The following is a 16,671-nucleotide window of genomic DNA, read 5'->3' on the forward strand; positions in this document are numbered from 1 at the left end:
GGGATGTCAGAGGGTGTGAGTTCTGGGAAGCTGTTGTGAGACATTTGAAACACATGGTAGCTGTAAAACTTCAGTGCACTCCACTAGTCTGTTTGCTCTGCTGCCTACCACACATTAAGGGAGTGAGCAGTAAATTTGTGCGACTGGCTGTGTTACTGGCGACACGAAGAGTGGCGATTGTGTGGGGGGGCAGATGTCGGCTGAAAGTCGAACAGTGGCTAAAAGCTCTGGTATACTGTAGAGACAACCTGGAAACATACACGTAAGAACTGCCGACAATTTCGAGGCTGAGGGACATTTGGAAACCACTGCGAATCTTTTTGCTAAACAAAAGTGATTAATGTTGAGTATTGAAGTGAGATCGGGGGGGCGGGCCATATGACTGTGTAACATAGGATTGTATCATGTATGAGGATGTGATTCTATTGGTTGTATTTTATTTTTTTTCGTCTTCTTTGGTTGTTTTGCTTTGACTGGGTTTTATCTATTTCAGGCATATGGAGAAATCGAAGTGTTGGACTTATTGGACTATGGTTGACTATATATCATGATACCATGCAGACTTACTGGAAAGATATTATGTAATTGTTTTGTTTGTCTGTCTTCTTCTGCAATAAAACCTTCAATTAAAAAAAAAATACAAATAGCAGCAAGGTAATCTATGACATTAAAGTATTTGAATTCAGTTGTTAGATGGAGGAGGTGGGGCAAAACGTGATGTGCAGAAATGGAGAGTCAGTCTAAGTTCGGAAATAATTCTGCACACTCTTAAAAGCATTTCCATTTCATTACTTAAGTCAGCAAAGAAAAGTAGATTTGGCTGTTGGCAGTACCTGCTTACAGTTCCCAGAAAGGTCTAGAGTACCGACCCAGGTCCTGAGCAGCCAGGCCTTTAAAGGCAGGACTGCTGGTTGGATGGTGAACGTGTCCTCTGTACCCAAATAACAGATGAAGGACCAGCTTGTTTTGAATCCACGTCTATGCACATTTCCCATAATTCAGAGAAGTACTGTAGTTTAGGTCACCATGGCACCATCAGAATCTTTAGGCATGGTTCCCCCTGCATCTTGTCTAAGTGGAATTGTAGGAAAAGAAAAAAAGAAACTTGCCAAACCATTTCATCGAAAAAGCCTCCCCTATCTACCACAGACATCTACGTTTGCTAGCTAACTGGAGACACTTCTTACCTTAATCAGTCACAAACGGAGGCTAGCATAGAGTAATGCAACACTGAAATATCAAGGGCAGTGGTTTGTTGTTTATTTCCCTTCTGTGGCTCCTGATTCAATCTGTATAAATTTGTGTTGGTGTTCAGCCACCACTGTTGCCCTTTCCTCAATGCACTTTGTGTTTTTTTGTTCGATGTACCTCTCTTGCACTGAAAGGACAGCTGACTGATGTAGAGAAACACAGGCACTAGAGATTATCAAACAACTCTACAAAGCAGTAAATAAGATACACCCGAGTCCTGCATATTTTCCCTCCTGGATCCTATGTGACAAGCACATAAAACACATGGATATATTGTTCTTGTCTAATCAATAATACCTTTGTGTCCATTGATAGATCTTATTCTATGTTTATTCAATCTATTCTAAGCTGTTTACAGCATTTCATTTTAAAGATGCTTTTACATATCTTGAGTGTGGATTAATTACACTGGCTAGGGAGGAATTGCACTGAGCAATCTGATTTTGAGTATATCAGATAGGAAATCTTCCTCCTTAGGTATAACATGAAAAGAAGAGGATTGCCCCACTCTACATCTTTAACCAGATTTTACTTCAGACATTTGTACGGAAATGCAACCTGTAAGACCCAAAACTGGTGAGAAGATTAAAAATTCCCACACTGATACTAGGGTCCGCTTTGTTGTGCTCGCCATCTGTTGTAGCAAGAGGTTTATTATCATTGATTACTTGGCAGTCTTTGTGTCAGTCTTGTTTGGATCTCTGGTGAGGAATAGATGGTCAGCCAGCCATAAAGATGTTGTACTATTAGGATATCCATCTTCTTGAAATTGACCACAGAATCATCAATGGATGTGTCAATTAAAGGCAACAAAATAATTTCACCTTGCTTCAGATTGGCTGTAGCGTGAACCTTGATCACTTCAGGAAGCCTTCAAACAAAAAGAAGATATACTATAACAGTCTTACTGCTACAAAATGGATAAAGCATTCACAATGTTGACTAAACTGGGAGCCAGAGTTGAAGGTTTGCACATTATGTCACACTTGCAAATACTCTTAGTCTAGTTGTGCAGTACACAGAAGAAAGGATCTCTGTACCGTTGCCAAGTTGCGGTTTAAATAATTGAATCCATCTCTACTCTAGAAGGTACGCTACAGTGGTGTCCGGAGCCTTATGATATTCCAACCCCCCCCCCCCCCAAAGACTGAAGGGTTAACAGAAACACAAGCTGGATTTTCATTTGTAATCCGACTTTTGTCCCGTAGGAAATCTAAAACAGGGCTAGCCTTAGTGGCTGGCTTCAAGTTATGATAATTTATGTGTGTATTTGTACAGCACACAATTCACCTGCAAGGGTATCCTGATGCTGAAGAAGGAACTGTATGAGCCGAGAAAAGGTGGGGATAGGTGAAGAGACAGGTCTTCAGTTTCTTGCAGAATTAAAGAACTGAGGATGCGGCTTCGAGGTGAGGGGCAGGTCGTTACATTGAGTATTTTCTTTAAACTCAAAAAGAAAAAATGATTTTTCATATTACGGAATGGGCAGGTTAAACTGATGCCTATTTCAGCAGGCTACGGCAACAGCTAATATCATCTGAAGGAGTGCCCCTAGGGACGGGATCTGGACTAGAATTGCCTGGAATTATAAAAGTGTCCTGTTCAGCATCTTTAGCAGTCAGTGGTTCAGCTTCGACATCAAGCTGGTCCCGTGTGCCTTTGCCTGTACATTGCCCTTTACTCGGACCATTTTCGTGGTCATCATCATCATAGTCTGTATCCTCCTGTGTTTGCATGGAGGTTGAACAAGAAGGCACAGTAGGTTGTGCTAGGTCTGAGAAGCTGAAGGAATAACTGATTGCAGCAATGTAGGTTGTGGTGACACAGCTGTAACATGTACTGCTCGCATCGACACAGAAAAGGCATTGGAGGGGGAAATGTCTTATATTTCTCCTGGACCATTCTCTACAGTTGAAATCAATTAACCTGGCTGAACCCAAACCACAGGCATTTGAGGCCTACCATGTTTCCTGTTATGTCTGTGGTGTGGCAAAAGAGGGGGTCCATGGTGACATTTCTTAGGTCTAAGGGCGGTTTGTTTCCTTGGGTATTGAGGCTCCACCCACCTAATTTTCTGGCCAGATCTAGATGTTCATTTTCTAATTACTACTATCATTATTACAATAGTAATTTAAATTCACTGGCTGTTACTCTCTAACCCATGCTTGAACGAGGGTGTGCCAACCAGGTACATTTCTCAGGCCCAATCCAAGGCACCTGCACTGGTACACATGTGCCACCGAAGGTAGCTTTGCTAAATTAAGCCAGGGCTTACCTTCTCCTAGCCCTTGCCTGCCGTCTTCAGGGTCACCTGGTAACATCACGGCATGACGCACACTAAGCGTCACTCTGTAAGACAGCCATGGGCACTTAGGGTTTCAGCCATGTACTGCCTGGGGCTACCTATCAATCTCCGAGTGCTGAACGAGGCGGCCTACGTGGGAGGGAGAAAGGCAGGGCATCTTTTTACCATGTGACCTGGCGTCATTAGAGTTGTGAGCTCTTATGACTATGGTGAACGGGTCACATGCAGTAAACCGATACACTGCACATGGTTTAGCTGTGCAGTGTGTTGGGTGTATCTGTTTACAGAAGAAAGATACTTGCTTTCACTTGCTCCTTCAAGAGTTGCTGTGCTTCACAGCATCAGGTTGGAGAACTGGATCTGCAAACAGTTGGTTGGCCGTGTCTCATCTCCTCTCACAGGTCAGTCCCAAGCCTTCAACTTCCTTCCTTCTATCTTTTTTTCATTGCCAGTCTTTTGTAAACACACTTAATTGTATTGTGTACATAGGAGGAGCGCAGTTTTTCTAAAAACCACAAATGATTAAGATTTGAGGGTCACAAATCTTTCTACTGAATAATGCAGTAGTTTTCGGTTTGTGTGTCTATAGATGTGCTTGCACTTAATTCGATCAAACGTTTCATGTTTTTAGCATAGTTTTTGGCTACGAGTTGTTATCAAACCTAACACATTTCAGACTCTGGTAAACGGTGAGAGTCTGAAATATAGGTGTTGAGCCAAAACCTAAAGTCTTTATTAAGGTGGTTAAAGCAGAGAGCTAAGAACGTTGATATGGATAGAGTCTGCATAATGTTGTGCAACTACAAGATATTTTGCAGACAACACTGTAAAAGGAAATATTTAAGTAAAAAACCAGGTTCTTCTGATCATGATAGAGTGTCTAATGTGAACCTTAAGTGGCCCTATAAGGAAAGCATTTCAAAGCAATATTTGAAACTGCATCATATCTGGTACTGCAGCATTCTTTAAAGCAGAAAAAAAGAAAGGTGTCTTAAAAACAATTGTAAAAGCCCCTAAGGTAATGCATGTGAATGATGCAGCCACTGCTTCTATTTCACATCTTTTTCTTCCTCTTGCATCCTACAGGTTGTTTCTGTAGTTTTTTCCACGCAACATGTCTTACTTACGCGCTTCAAGGTGTCTGGGTGATAAAGTGTGTAAGTAAATGAATGAGTGAAGGTGTGTGAGGTACAGGACACATGGTGCAAAATGCTGGCTACAGCATACTGGCAACAATTTCTAGAATTGGGGAGGCTAGCTATTTTGGGGGGGGGAAGGGTGGAGAAGTGTGGAGAGACGGGCAACCATGATAACATTCTGACCTTGTCATACTGCTGGTAATATATAACGTGAATCATCAATGACATGTAGATGCAATCAATGGCAAATTTCTTGTTTGCCACGTTGTATGCAATAATTGACATAAAGCGGTACATAGAGGGTGTTCCAAGCCAAAATAGAAACACTTGCAAACCCTGTAGCCCTTCTAGAAGAATTTGGGCTGGCTGACTTCAATTCAGTGCAAATATTACGCCTCACCAGTTTTGAAGATCATCAGCCGCCACTGCGTAGGTCTAAAATAGGATGCTTGTAATATTTTTCTGATTTTTATTGAACTTGACTCATCGTCCTCAATAAGAAAACTACCATGTGTGCGTTCTGTTGTTCATGGTCATCCTGTTCTTGATCATCCTCACCGTCTTGCATAGCAGGAGAATACCACAACTGTCTGACTGGAGGCTGAATAGGTATCCTGATAGGGAGGATAATAATAGTCTGCATTGGTATAGTAGATCTAATGGTTGATATGGGTAAGACAGAAGAAACCAATGACTGGGCAAGAGGCTATGACTGATGATCCAGAGGTAGAAAAGCAGATGTAGCAAACTCTGTGGTTGCTGATGAAAGTATGATAGGCAGGACAAGATGGACACACAACCAGTGTAATTTGCATTCCCGTGGGTAAAATGACAAGGCTGTTACTGCAGAAGCTGCAGTCAACAAGAGAACAGAGGCTCAGCAGACTTATGGGCTTTATACAGAGTGGTAGAAAAGCTGTTGATCGGTTTGACTGTGGGGCATCTGACTTCAGAGGTGATGACTGATGGATGGAGACAGCTGGTGAGGTGAAAACAGGAGGCTGTTAAAGCAGCTCGACAGAAGTCAGCTTAACAGCTAATAAGGCAGTAAGCTGCAAATTTCGATTTTTGTATATGAAATTTCAGCAGAAATTGAAGAGACTGTGCTTCTCAAAGAGGTCTTGTGGGGGTCTATTCTTGGAATTTCTTCTGTGTGTGTAGGTAAGTGTGCGGTTCAAGGCTTTGCTTTAGTTCCAGATCTAGATTCTACTTTTTTAGGGGCAGAACTTGAGTTAGCATCAGACATTTCTTTCTAAACAGCTATGGTAAGTAAGTAAGTAATTGTTTATTTGTACATGATTAATTAAAATCTTTACAAAATTATAAAACATTAGTAAAAATTATCTAGAAACATTCATTTGTACTCAATCTTATCAGATTAAAAGTTTGGTTAAGATCAGTTCATGGTTATACTTAAAATCTTCCAATGTTCATCACGCACTCTTACGTCTTTTTCCTGTTAAGTCAAAGAACTTTACGACCTGACAGTTTAATTTGGTGTTGTTGGGGTTGAAACACAGTTTGACAGCCTGCCTGCATGTCCGAACACCATGTAATTTGAAGGAGGGTCTTAATAAGTTATACCTCAAGTCCTTTAGCTTGGGGCAAATACAAATCGCATGGACAATGTCCTCCTTGCCGGTTTTACACAGGCGACACTGCTGTGAGAAGTTTTTTCTCTCCCAGGGTGGTAAATGTGGGAGTACAGGGAGTACACAGATGTATAGTTTTAGAAACTTTTCTTTGGTTTTTATTTTCATACCAATATTGAGGTTTGCTTGTGGTTGCATTCTTCCGTAATCACCAAGCGTGATCCAGCCGTGCGCTCTGTTTGCTAGTGCCTTCTTGTCCTCGATTGCGGAGATGATGCGTGGTGATTTTTTTGCGACTTTTTTGAAGGACAAGAGGTAATTGTAATTTGTATTTATATAGCGCATTATCACCAACGGTCTCTAAGCGCTTGCTTTGGGAACCCGTCCTGTTTTTTCCCTGTGCGATAACCCGTACTGGGCACCCCCAAGGTGAAAGCCAGGCATCCCGCCGCGGGGGGCCATAGTGGAGATTAAGCAAGCTATTGCCCGGCGTTGCAGAGTGTGGACCCGTGATTCGAGCAGGCACCGAAGCGAGAATTATAGAGTCCGTGGACATTTTGGGCTCAAGACCCTGCCGCGTCGGGAATTGAACCCTGGTCCCGGGTCTGACCTCTGCTTCATGGTCTGCCTCTTCTAACCATTGAGCCACACTTCTCCACTAGTCTATTGGGGTGTCCCAGACGTCGGTCAGACCTAGGACTTGAGGTGACTCAAGTAAATAATCTCTGGCTGAAGATTTATGATGCCGAAGCAGCTCTTCCCATACATTGGAATTAAGGAGCCAACCTCCGCAGTGCAAATCGAATCTTATGCCAGCTAGTTACATACGCACATCGCCTTTCTAGTGTTTGCTTAAGAATTCCAAATTCCAGCCGGATCTGAGCAGGTGAGACGTATTTTGGGAGGTTAAAAATAGCCCTGTATGAGTTGGCTATAACTTTGTCAAGTAATGCGGCATCCTTCCCATGAAGCGATTCGCTCCCGTATGTAAGGGTCGCCTGTAATTTTGCACGCAGGATTTGGAGGAGAGGGTTAAGTGTTAGATTAGGAAGTTTGGCCTTTGATGATTTTATAGCCAAGTAGGTCATAGTCGCCTTCCCTTGTAAGGAGTCAAGTTGTGGTTTAAATGTGTTTTTTGAATCCAAAATTACACCCAAGTACTTATAAGTAGTTACCAGTTCCAGTTTTTCTTTGTTTAGGTGCCAACTAATTCTCCTTTTTTCCTGTAATTCACAGCCATAGCCTTTGATTTATTGAAAATTATTTGCAGGGCATTCCTTACTGAAAAGGTATGAGCTACATTCAGGAGATGCTGAAGGCCCATAGGTGTCCGACTTATCAGCACCAAGTCATCCGCGTATAGCAGGTTGGAGAGGATAATTTTTCCCTAGTTTAGGCGCATGATTAGGGCATTTGTCAAGTTCCCCTGGTAGATCGGCAAGAAAAAGGTTGAATAAAATTGATGCTAATACACACCCCTGTTTTAACCCTTTTGTTGTCCTAAGGGGCTTCGCGAGATAGGTGCCTGCTCCTAGTTTGACTTGGATCCAGGTGTTTGAGTGGAGTAGTATTAGCACATCCAGGAGGTGTTTAGGTATTCCACAGTTATCCAGTTTTTGCCAAAGTTTATTGCGATCCACATGGTCTAATGCAGCAGTGTAGTCAATGAACGAGATATATAAAGGTGTTTTAATCTCTTTTGCTGCTCCCATCAGCAAGGTAAGTGCCGTGATGTTGGTTGAAGTCCCTTGGCCCCTGCAAAACCCCATTTGGTTGATCGGGATTATGGAATTTTCAGATGCCCATAGCATTAGCTCCTCTAAGATGGTTCCTGCAAAATATTTGACCTCCACGTCTATGAGGGCAATAAGTCGATAGTTGTTTGGGTGCTTCCTGATGCCATGTTTGAAAATCGAGCTAATGATTGACCCATGCCAGGACTCAGGAAGAGTCTGGGTATTTCTTAAGCTGTTGAATATTGGTGTTAGTGATGCGCTCCAAAATTCTGTATCCGATTTATACAACACTAGCAGCCCGCCCCGGCGTTGCCCGGGGCAGAAGGGGGCTGGGGGCAGCATTTTCGGCTTTTGTGCAGTCCCGGCCGGTCCCCGCCCACCCCGACATTGCCTAGACCACCTCCCGCCTCCCGCCCCCCGCCCGCCTGCCTCCCGCCTCTGCCTTACCTGAGCCGCGCTCCGGACTTCACCGCCACTCCCGGGCCCCCGCCCGCCCCGACATTGCTCAGACCGCCTCCCGCCTCGCCTTACCTGAGCCGCCGCTCCTCCCCGAGCTCCGGACTTCACCGCCACTCCTCGCTGCTCGTCACCGCTCCTCCCCGCCTGTCGTCATCATGCACGTCTAGGTCGCGGTCAGCGCTACGTCGCAGCCGGCGCTAGTTTTAGGGGACTACTTTGTTTGTAAATTTTAATTTTTTAATTTACGTTTTATTTTTATTTTATGTCGCCTATGTCCATCTACACACCCTGAGGATTCCAACAATGTATTGGGTGTGTGGATTGGCGCTGTCGTTCCCGAGTTTACCTTGCCAAAAGGTTTCCGTTCTCTCTTTATACTAGTAGTATAGATAGGTGGGATGCCATTAGGCCACCGGGGCTCCTGTAGGTCCCCCCCTTGCTATTTGCCTTATCAGGTCGGCTGGCACAGTCGTCTGTTGTCCGGACTCAATGGGCTGAGGGGACCCTACTTCCGGCACTAATTTGTCAAGTTTAGATAGGATCATAACCCCGTGCTCACATGTTTCCTGTGACCTTGTTGCCATGTAGCAGTTGTCTTTTTCTTCTGTTTTAGCCCTCATAACTTCTATGCTGGGTTTCTTTGTTGCCGCGTCTTCTGGGCTTTCCTCATTATTAAAGTGCTTGAGTAGGTATTTTGTCCATACCTCCTCTGAAATGTGTGAGTTTTGGCCGAGATGTTCTGGATTCTTTATTTTTTTAACCATTTGCCAGAACCTGGAGCTATTTTTCCGCTTTCCTTCATAAAGAAGTTTGGCCCATAGGTCATTGTTTCTTAGCTTCTGTTTTTCCCATTTCATCCGTTTTAGCTGTTTTTTTGCTTTCCGTAAGACAGTTTGCAGGTTGGCATTTGTGGGATCCTTTCGCATTTGCCTCAATGTTTGATTTATTAACCGTTTTTGCGTTTTCATTTCTGGGGTGAGTTGTATTTTATTTGAAATTCCCTTCCCTTGACGTAAGCAATTTGGCGAAGTTTTTAGCAATTTCTCAATGATGTTTTGAATGAAGTTTTGCCAAACTTCCGACAACTTAGTTGAAGAGCTGACAGTTTGAGTGAAAAGAGTTTTCGCTGCATTGCTTATGGAGCCAATATTATCGACGTTACACTGGAGCCGCCTTAAATTTGAAGTAACTTCAGTGTCAAAGCCTATGTGTGGATCAGTTTCCAGTTGTGAGTCACAGCTATGGTAGAAGTCTCTTATGGTCTTTGAGTATTTTTTACTGAAAATGTAAGGCAGATGTCCTATACTTTAAGTTTAAGACCAGGGTCAAGACAATAGATGTACAAGTTGAAAGGATAATTTAAGTTACATTTCTTTTTGGCACAGGAACTACACGCTTTGCAGAGAGACTAAGTCAGTCAGTCAAATACACTTTATTCGATTTAAAAAATCATAAAAGGGAATAAAACATTTATATACATTCATAAAAAAGCATTTATATACATACTTATAAACATCCACTTCATAAGTTTAGACAACCGTGAGTTTTAAGAACACAAGGCAGGGGCAATCTAAGTAAGTGCATACCTCTGACCATGCGCAGCATAAATAATACATTTAGAGTGAAAAAGTACATTACAATAAAATGTAAAGCGCAGTATTCAATTTAATTCTAATTGTAATTCATCTATCCATGGTATACACAGCATAAATAATGCATTTGAATAGGAAAATTCATTTTGTCAAATTAGGATGCGCAAATATTTGTTTTAGTTCGGATTGCTGCCGCCAAAAAACTAGCCACGCAAAATATAATGCAGGTACTATTCAAGGCCTCACGTGAATGAAGCCAACCTCTCAGGATTGGTGCCAGATATTTTTGCCTGCTGTCCGAATACAAGCCACAAAACATAATAAAATGCATTGTATCCTGTTGTGAAAATTTATCACAACAACAGGGTGGGCCCTCTTCTGGTTTTGACCATGTTTGATAGCTACCCAGCGAAAAATGAATCAAATTGAACCTAAATTCAATCAATAGAAATCTATGCAGAGGTTTAGTTACAATCATGAGGTATGGCTCAAGTGAGGGGGAATTTGTTAACATGTAATGTGCTCTTAACTGAGGGTTTTGTCAATTCCTGCTCCTCACGAGCCAATCTTGCCCTCTCCATGAAATGTGTTTTGGTCCAATTAACGTCGTCCTGCTTAATACTAAACGGTAATAGGAAGAGTTCTGGGCGGCCTAGCTGGGCAAAAGTGTTTCTCAAATATTCCAGCCAAGATATTTTCTTGACATGGTCCAGTAACAGGACATCAGACAAAATTGCATGATTTACCGTTAGCTCAGAATTGAGCCAGGTCTTTAGCCAAAATATTAATGGTGCCAAATGGAGCTTAACTTTTACATAGTCTAGACCAACCTCACAGTGGATTGAAAAGGTTGGTGTTGACTGCGGTAGAGACATAAGATATCTCAAAAATCTATTCTCCGCTCTCTGGATCAATTCAATAGATGTGTAGCCCCATAGAGGTGAGCCGAACACTGCAATTGGAATACATTTAGTATTATAGGCTTTTAAGAGGGCCTCCATGGGCCTCCTCGCCCCTAACCTTTTTGAAAACCCCATGAGGGCAGACGATGATCTAGCAATGGATATAGCCTTGGCCTTCACCTGGGGGCCCCACGTACCCCTCTCATCGAAAAGAACCCCCAGGTCATGGAACACAGCGACCCTAGAAACCACGTCCCCTTTACAAATAAAAGATTTGATTTTACGCTTGTTCCTGTGGAGGCCAACCACCATTTGTGTGAGATTTTTTGGCATTTACTTTTAGGTCCAGTTGGTCCATAAAAGCGCCAAATGAATCCAACAGACGCTGGAGGCCCACCCCAGTGCAAGCTATTAGGACTGCATCGTCCGCGTATAGGAGTGCCTGTTTTCTTGCTCCTCCTACACGCGGACATCCCCCTCCACTGACTCTAGATGTTTGCCCAAGTGTAGATGGTAAAGAGGAGTGGGCCAAGATGCAGCCCTGGCGCACTCCTCGCACAGATTTAAAGCGGCTTGTGCACCTCCCCTCGTTGGTGACCCTAACTGTAGCAAAAAGTTCCTGGTGGAGGGACGCCATGAAATTTACTAGTGACTTATCTATCCTAATCTCCAAAAGAATTTTCCATAATTTGGCCCTGTTCACTAAATCGAAATCCGAGGATAGGTCCATAAACGCCAAAAATAATGGCCCCTCCTTGGCTACCGTATATTTAGCGATTAACATATGCAGGTTAGAACACTGTTCCAGGGTGCCCCTCTTGGCTCTAAAGCCATATTGAATGTTTGATAATCCCCCACTATTCTCAATGTTATCCCTTAGTTTGAATAGTAAGACTCTGCCTAGTATCTTGATTGCAGAGTCTAGGAGGGCGATGGGCCTATAACATCCCGGGTCATCACGCTGCCCTTTTTTGAAGATTGGCACAATAACTGTCAGCGCCTTAGAGATTTGTGTGCATATAGTTTCAAAGGCCCCCATGATCTCCCGGTTTGTAGAATTATTATCCTGGCAAATCAGCATATCCCTCTCAATTTTGGGGAACAGTTCTTCAATAAAATTTTCGGGGATAACCTTAGGCCATTTTAGCCTTCTCCCTTGGTCGACGGGGCGTGTAGCTGGTCCTGGTTGTGCAAGGCAGGACCTGATGTCCTTTGAGTCTCCCCCATGTATCTCAAGTAACTTCGGATTATGATCACTGTATATTGATGCAATAACTCTATAGGACGCGACCCTATGTAAAATGCCTGGGGTCAAGAAGATGTAATCTATTAAAGACCCAGGGTCAGTACCTTTATATGTATTTAATTTTGCCCCCCCATCGGTAATAGCTGGTTCTGAAAAGATTATGATTAGCCAGCATTTCCTCTAGAGCCTCTCCTGCCTTTGTATGCTCAAAATAAGGGGTCATCGTACATGTTGGGCCCTCCACTTCTCCAGTATTACACGGGTCTTTGCAGGGATGAATATTAAAATCGCACTTTTAGGATGAGCTCATAGACAATGTGATTGTTTTGACAAAAAAAATTCCAAGACAACGATATGTTTATTTCCGTTGTCCCTATCCCACGAATTATAAAAATTAATAAAAATGTTTTTGCGACTTGGCGATACTGCCCATTCCACAATTAATAGGTTTGATGAACATACTTTAACCAAGGTTAGGGACCCCTTAAGTTTTAATGAAAAAAGAGTAATAAGGCCCCCCTTGGCCCTACCAGCAGAGCTTGGGGCAGCTGGGGAAACAAAACTGGTGAAGCCATCCAACCAAAAACTGGGAAAATGTCCCAGGATTCCTGAATAGCAATGATCTCTTGACTCGCAACAAATTAAACCCAGGCCGCATCTGTCCTCTTGGCTCTGATTCCGGCTACGTTCCAGCTAATGATTTTACAAACTGCTGGTGCATCAGGGCAGATAACCCTAGGGGTGGCAGGTATAAGCGTGACGGACTGTCAATCCAGTTCCTCTACATCTGGAAGAGGGGCAAAACGATTACACAAGACTGGTCCCTCGCCTCTAAATAATATGGGTATTGTCGTAGGAGAAGGTACCAACCGGGATCCCAGCCCAACAAATGGGGTAAGTGTATGTGTATGCCTAGTCCCTCTGTCCCTTCCCATAACTGGGCTCAAACTCCTCCTGGCTGTGTTAGCGGAATAAGCCCCTGAATGGATTGCAGGGGGCGGGTAGAAAAAACCCAAAGGAACTGGTCTCAAGGTGCCAGAATCTAAAATCTTCGAGCCATCCCAGAACAATCTGTCTGCCAGGTCATAACAATTAAAATGTATGGTGTAAACAGTCTTAATTTGCTGGGAAAATACTACTCACTATGTCAAGCAATTGAAACAAAAACCAACACACCTTCTTTACATAAACCAAAATCAGCTATTTTCACATAACCTTCGGTGTCGAGTAATAAGTTGTCCAGTTTAAGGTCCCTGAAAAGAGAAAACAACAGCACTTTATGTGTAATCAGGCATTATCGAGTATCCCACTCACGTCACCTAACAGAGATTTTTTTAATTGAATTTCCCCATGAGAAGGCGTTGCCGTCAGCTCACACTGCTCCTATGGCGGTGCTGCCTGAAAGTCACACTGCTTCTTGGTGAATGCTGCCTGGGGATTCTAATGCTCATTGGCTGGTGCTGCCTGGGACAAGAATTGCTTCTTGGCTGGAGCTTCCTGGAACTCACTGTGCTCCTCTTGGCTGATGCTGCCTGGAGCTCGCACTGTTTATTGGCAGTTGCTATCTAGAAGCTCACAATATTTGTAGCTCACTATTTGCCCTTTAAACATATCTGTTATTCCTTTTGTAAAGAGACCAATACAAAAGTATACTCTCACTCAAAGCTGCTACCAACAATGTCCATTTTTTCCTGATCCTTATTGTATGTGGCTTTGGCATGTCCCTCAGGCTTTTAACTTAATGTTCATAAAGTGCAACAATTCAATCTGCTTTCTTACCTGTAGACTATTTTGTGATCATGCAGAAACTGCAATCCAAGCACTACGCAGGCTGAATAGAACCTGTAAAGAGAAAACATTGAGATGTCAATACACACCTCTTGACTTTGTGTTCTGAGTGCAACAATGAGTATACATTCCTTCTTGCGGATTGCTTTACACTGTTCACAAATGGTTGCTAAGAGGCAGATTTCTGATTCCCCCTAAAGGTGGTTACACATACTCTTTAATACTGCTCTCCTACCATCTCACATGAAAGGCAATTCTAGTATGAAACCTCCAAAATAAAAACACATCTGCCAGGTTGTGCAGTGCTTCCTGGCCTAATGCTGCACCTTGGAGCACAGATGCATCCAGACAATGATTGCAAAAGGAGTACGAGTGATCCACGTGTCTGCCCTCCCTACAGAGGACTACAATTGGTAAATACCTTTTGAAAACTGAACTTCTTCTGAATAATCTGCAGACGTTTGATAGGCACAAGACAACCCAGCTCATAATAGCAACATTTGTTATTCTAATGCCATGATTAAGCTAACATTCTTTTTAAGTAAAATGTAAGAATACTTAAAAATATTCAGATTGTTTATAGTTTCCAGGACCAAGGAAGCTGGTTGTTGTAATTGATTAAGTTGCAATATTGACAAAACCATATGCATAAACGCTGGGTCCCTCGCAGTATTACTCATCTTAAAGGAAAATTAAATACAGATCTTTCAAAGAAAGCTCCAACACTCATCTATTTATTTTGCCAAAATGATTAAGACTAAAACGTCTGTTTTCAATTTCAATCCATTAATGTCATGAGATGCCCTATTCTTACCTTATTTTTGTGTCAAAGAGCAAAGGACTCGTGTCTCATAAGGTTTGCAAGAGTTCAGTAAAAGTCCTGAATCAGTCAGTTGTGCCATAAAAGTTATCTAAGGCGGCCTAAATTATTTGAAATTGGTTATTTACCTATAACTCTAGCTCTCCAATGTGAGACTTTTACAGATTCACATGCTTGAATCATTCCCTTAATCAAACTCGGAATCGTCTGTATTCTTAAAATAGCAATAATCGGTGTTAAAACGGCCATAGGTCCAACAGCAGTATTTATTTTGTAGCACATCCTCGTCATTTGAAATACCCCAAACTTCAGCCAATGAGTTGAAACTTCTAAGCTGTCTACTCCCCTAAAAGGCCACCATAGCTCGGATTGCATAGGACAGGTGCTAAGACCTTACTAATGCCAGAGCAGAAGTCTTATCTTCCACAAGAAATATTTGAGATCCACTCAACTGATGGCCTCTAAGGGGTGCAGCATACGCTGATTAAGATTGGTATTCAGCTCCCATGGAACCAGTGGGAGGCAGGGACCCTCCATGAATTAATGTTCCTTTCAGCAAACAAAAGATGCAGCATCATGACATATTCTGACCTGTGAAACTGCTGATAACTGAACGCTAGCTGAAGAAATACATTTAGACCTTCCTTCGCTAAGTGAAAGACCATCTGGCAGAATTTAGTGTGGTTAGATTGAAACAGGGTTTCGCCCTTTAATGTTGCACCATAAGTAGAAATGTTTCCACTTAGTGTTGTAGTTTTTGGTCATCACAGACACTCTTGCTTGTGCTGGTATAGCCCTGCACTTTGACGAGATCTCCAAACAGTTAAGCTCTAGATGGTTAGGTACCCAAGCTGTCAAGTTCTATAACTTCAAATTGTGACGTAGGACATGTCCATTCCTCCTGGACTAGAATTTTGGGTAAATCTTCTGTAGGATAGGCAGACGCTCAGTCAGTCGTCCTAGGCATGTGCACCAAAACTGGCATGGCCATTCTGAAACGATCAGTATCAACAAATGGAAAATGCCACTTACCAGTATGCATCTGTTCTTGGCATGTATACCTGTAGATTCTTATACTTGTGTATAGATCGCCATCTGGTGTTGGGTCGGATATTTGCACTTTGTTTTTGTCTTCGAAGAAGTCTTTGTGGTCACGAGATAGGTGACTCCTCCTTAGGGTGACAGTGCTCATGGGCATTAATTCCATCTTCAGGTTGTTTTTCGCCATAAAGCGTGATGATGGGGTTAGTAATAAATAGAAAAGAGATGTCCATCCGTGATGTATCTATGTTAGCTAGGACTGCAATAGGTAGAGGTATCTTGGGAGGTGGGTGGGCGTATATGAATCTACAGCTCTACATGCCAAGAACAGATGCATACTGGTAAGTAGCATTTTCCGTTTGAGGCATATGAGCTGTAGATCATATACTTGTGCATATAGTATAAAACAGTTATCTCCTCAGTGGTGCCTACCTGTATCTGTTGCAGTGGTTTGAAAAAGTGTTCTTAATACAACCTGGCCCACAGTAGCTTGTTGTTTTGCTTGCACATCTACACAATAGTGTTTTGTGAAAGTGTGCTGTGTAGACCAAGTTGCTGCTTTGCAGAAGTAATCTAAGGGAATGTTCCCTAAGAATAGCATAGAAGCCCCTAGTTTGCGTGTGGTATGAGCTATAGGCGGAATGGTTAATGTGTGTTTGGCATTAAGGCACAAGTTACTACTTGTGTAACGATATATCTGTAAGAGACATTAGTTAGTGATAGATTCCTTACCTTAGAATATCCCCAGGCGTCAGACTGGATCCGGAAATTTTTGCGTAGCAGTACCCTTGCGCGTCGGT

General features: G+C 42.7%; 1 protein-coding gene across 4 annotated transcripts in view; it reads right to left on the minus strand.

Annotated features, from left to right (window-relative positions):
• The window catches only part of PKN1 (protein kinase N1), an 815,639-nt gene that overhangs the window by 115,048 nt on the left and 683,920 nt on the right, over positions 1 to 16,671 (minus strand). For all 4 annotated transcript variants that reach the window (XM_086961066.1, XM_086961076.1, XM_086961049.1 and 1 more), the window contains exons 17-18: positions 14,002 to 14,064; positions 13,399 to 13,475 (exon numbers count right to left, since the gene is read on the minus strand). In XM_086961066.1, coding sequence (XP_086817192.1) covers positions 13,399 to 13,475; positions 14,002 to 14,064 — 140 coding nt within the window. The remainder of the gene's footprint in view (positions 1 to 13,398; positions 13,476 to 14,001; positions 14,065 to 16,671) is intronic.

Source organism: Lissotriton vulgaris, chromosome 1_1 (genome assembly GCF_964263255.1).
Source record: "Lissotriton vulgaris chromosome 1_1, aLisVul1.2, whole genome shotgun sequence".
Lineage (NCBI taxonomy): Eukaryota > Metazoa > Chordata > Amphibia > Caudata > Salamandridae > Lissotriton > Lissotriton vulgaris.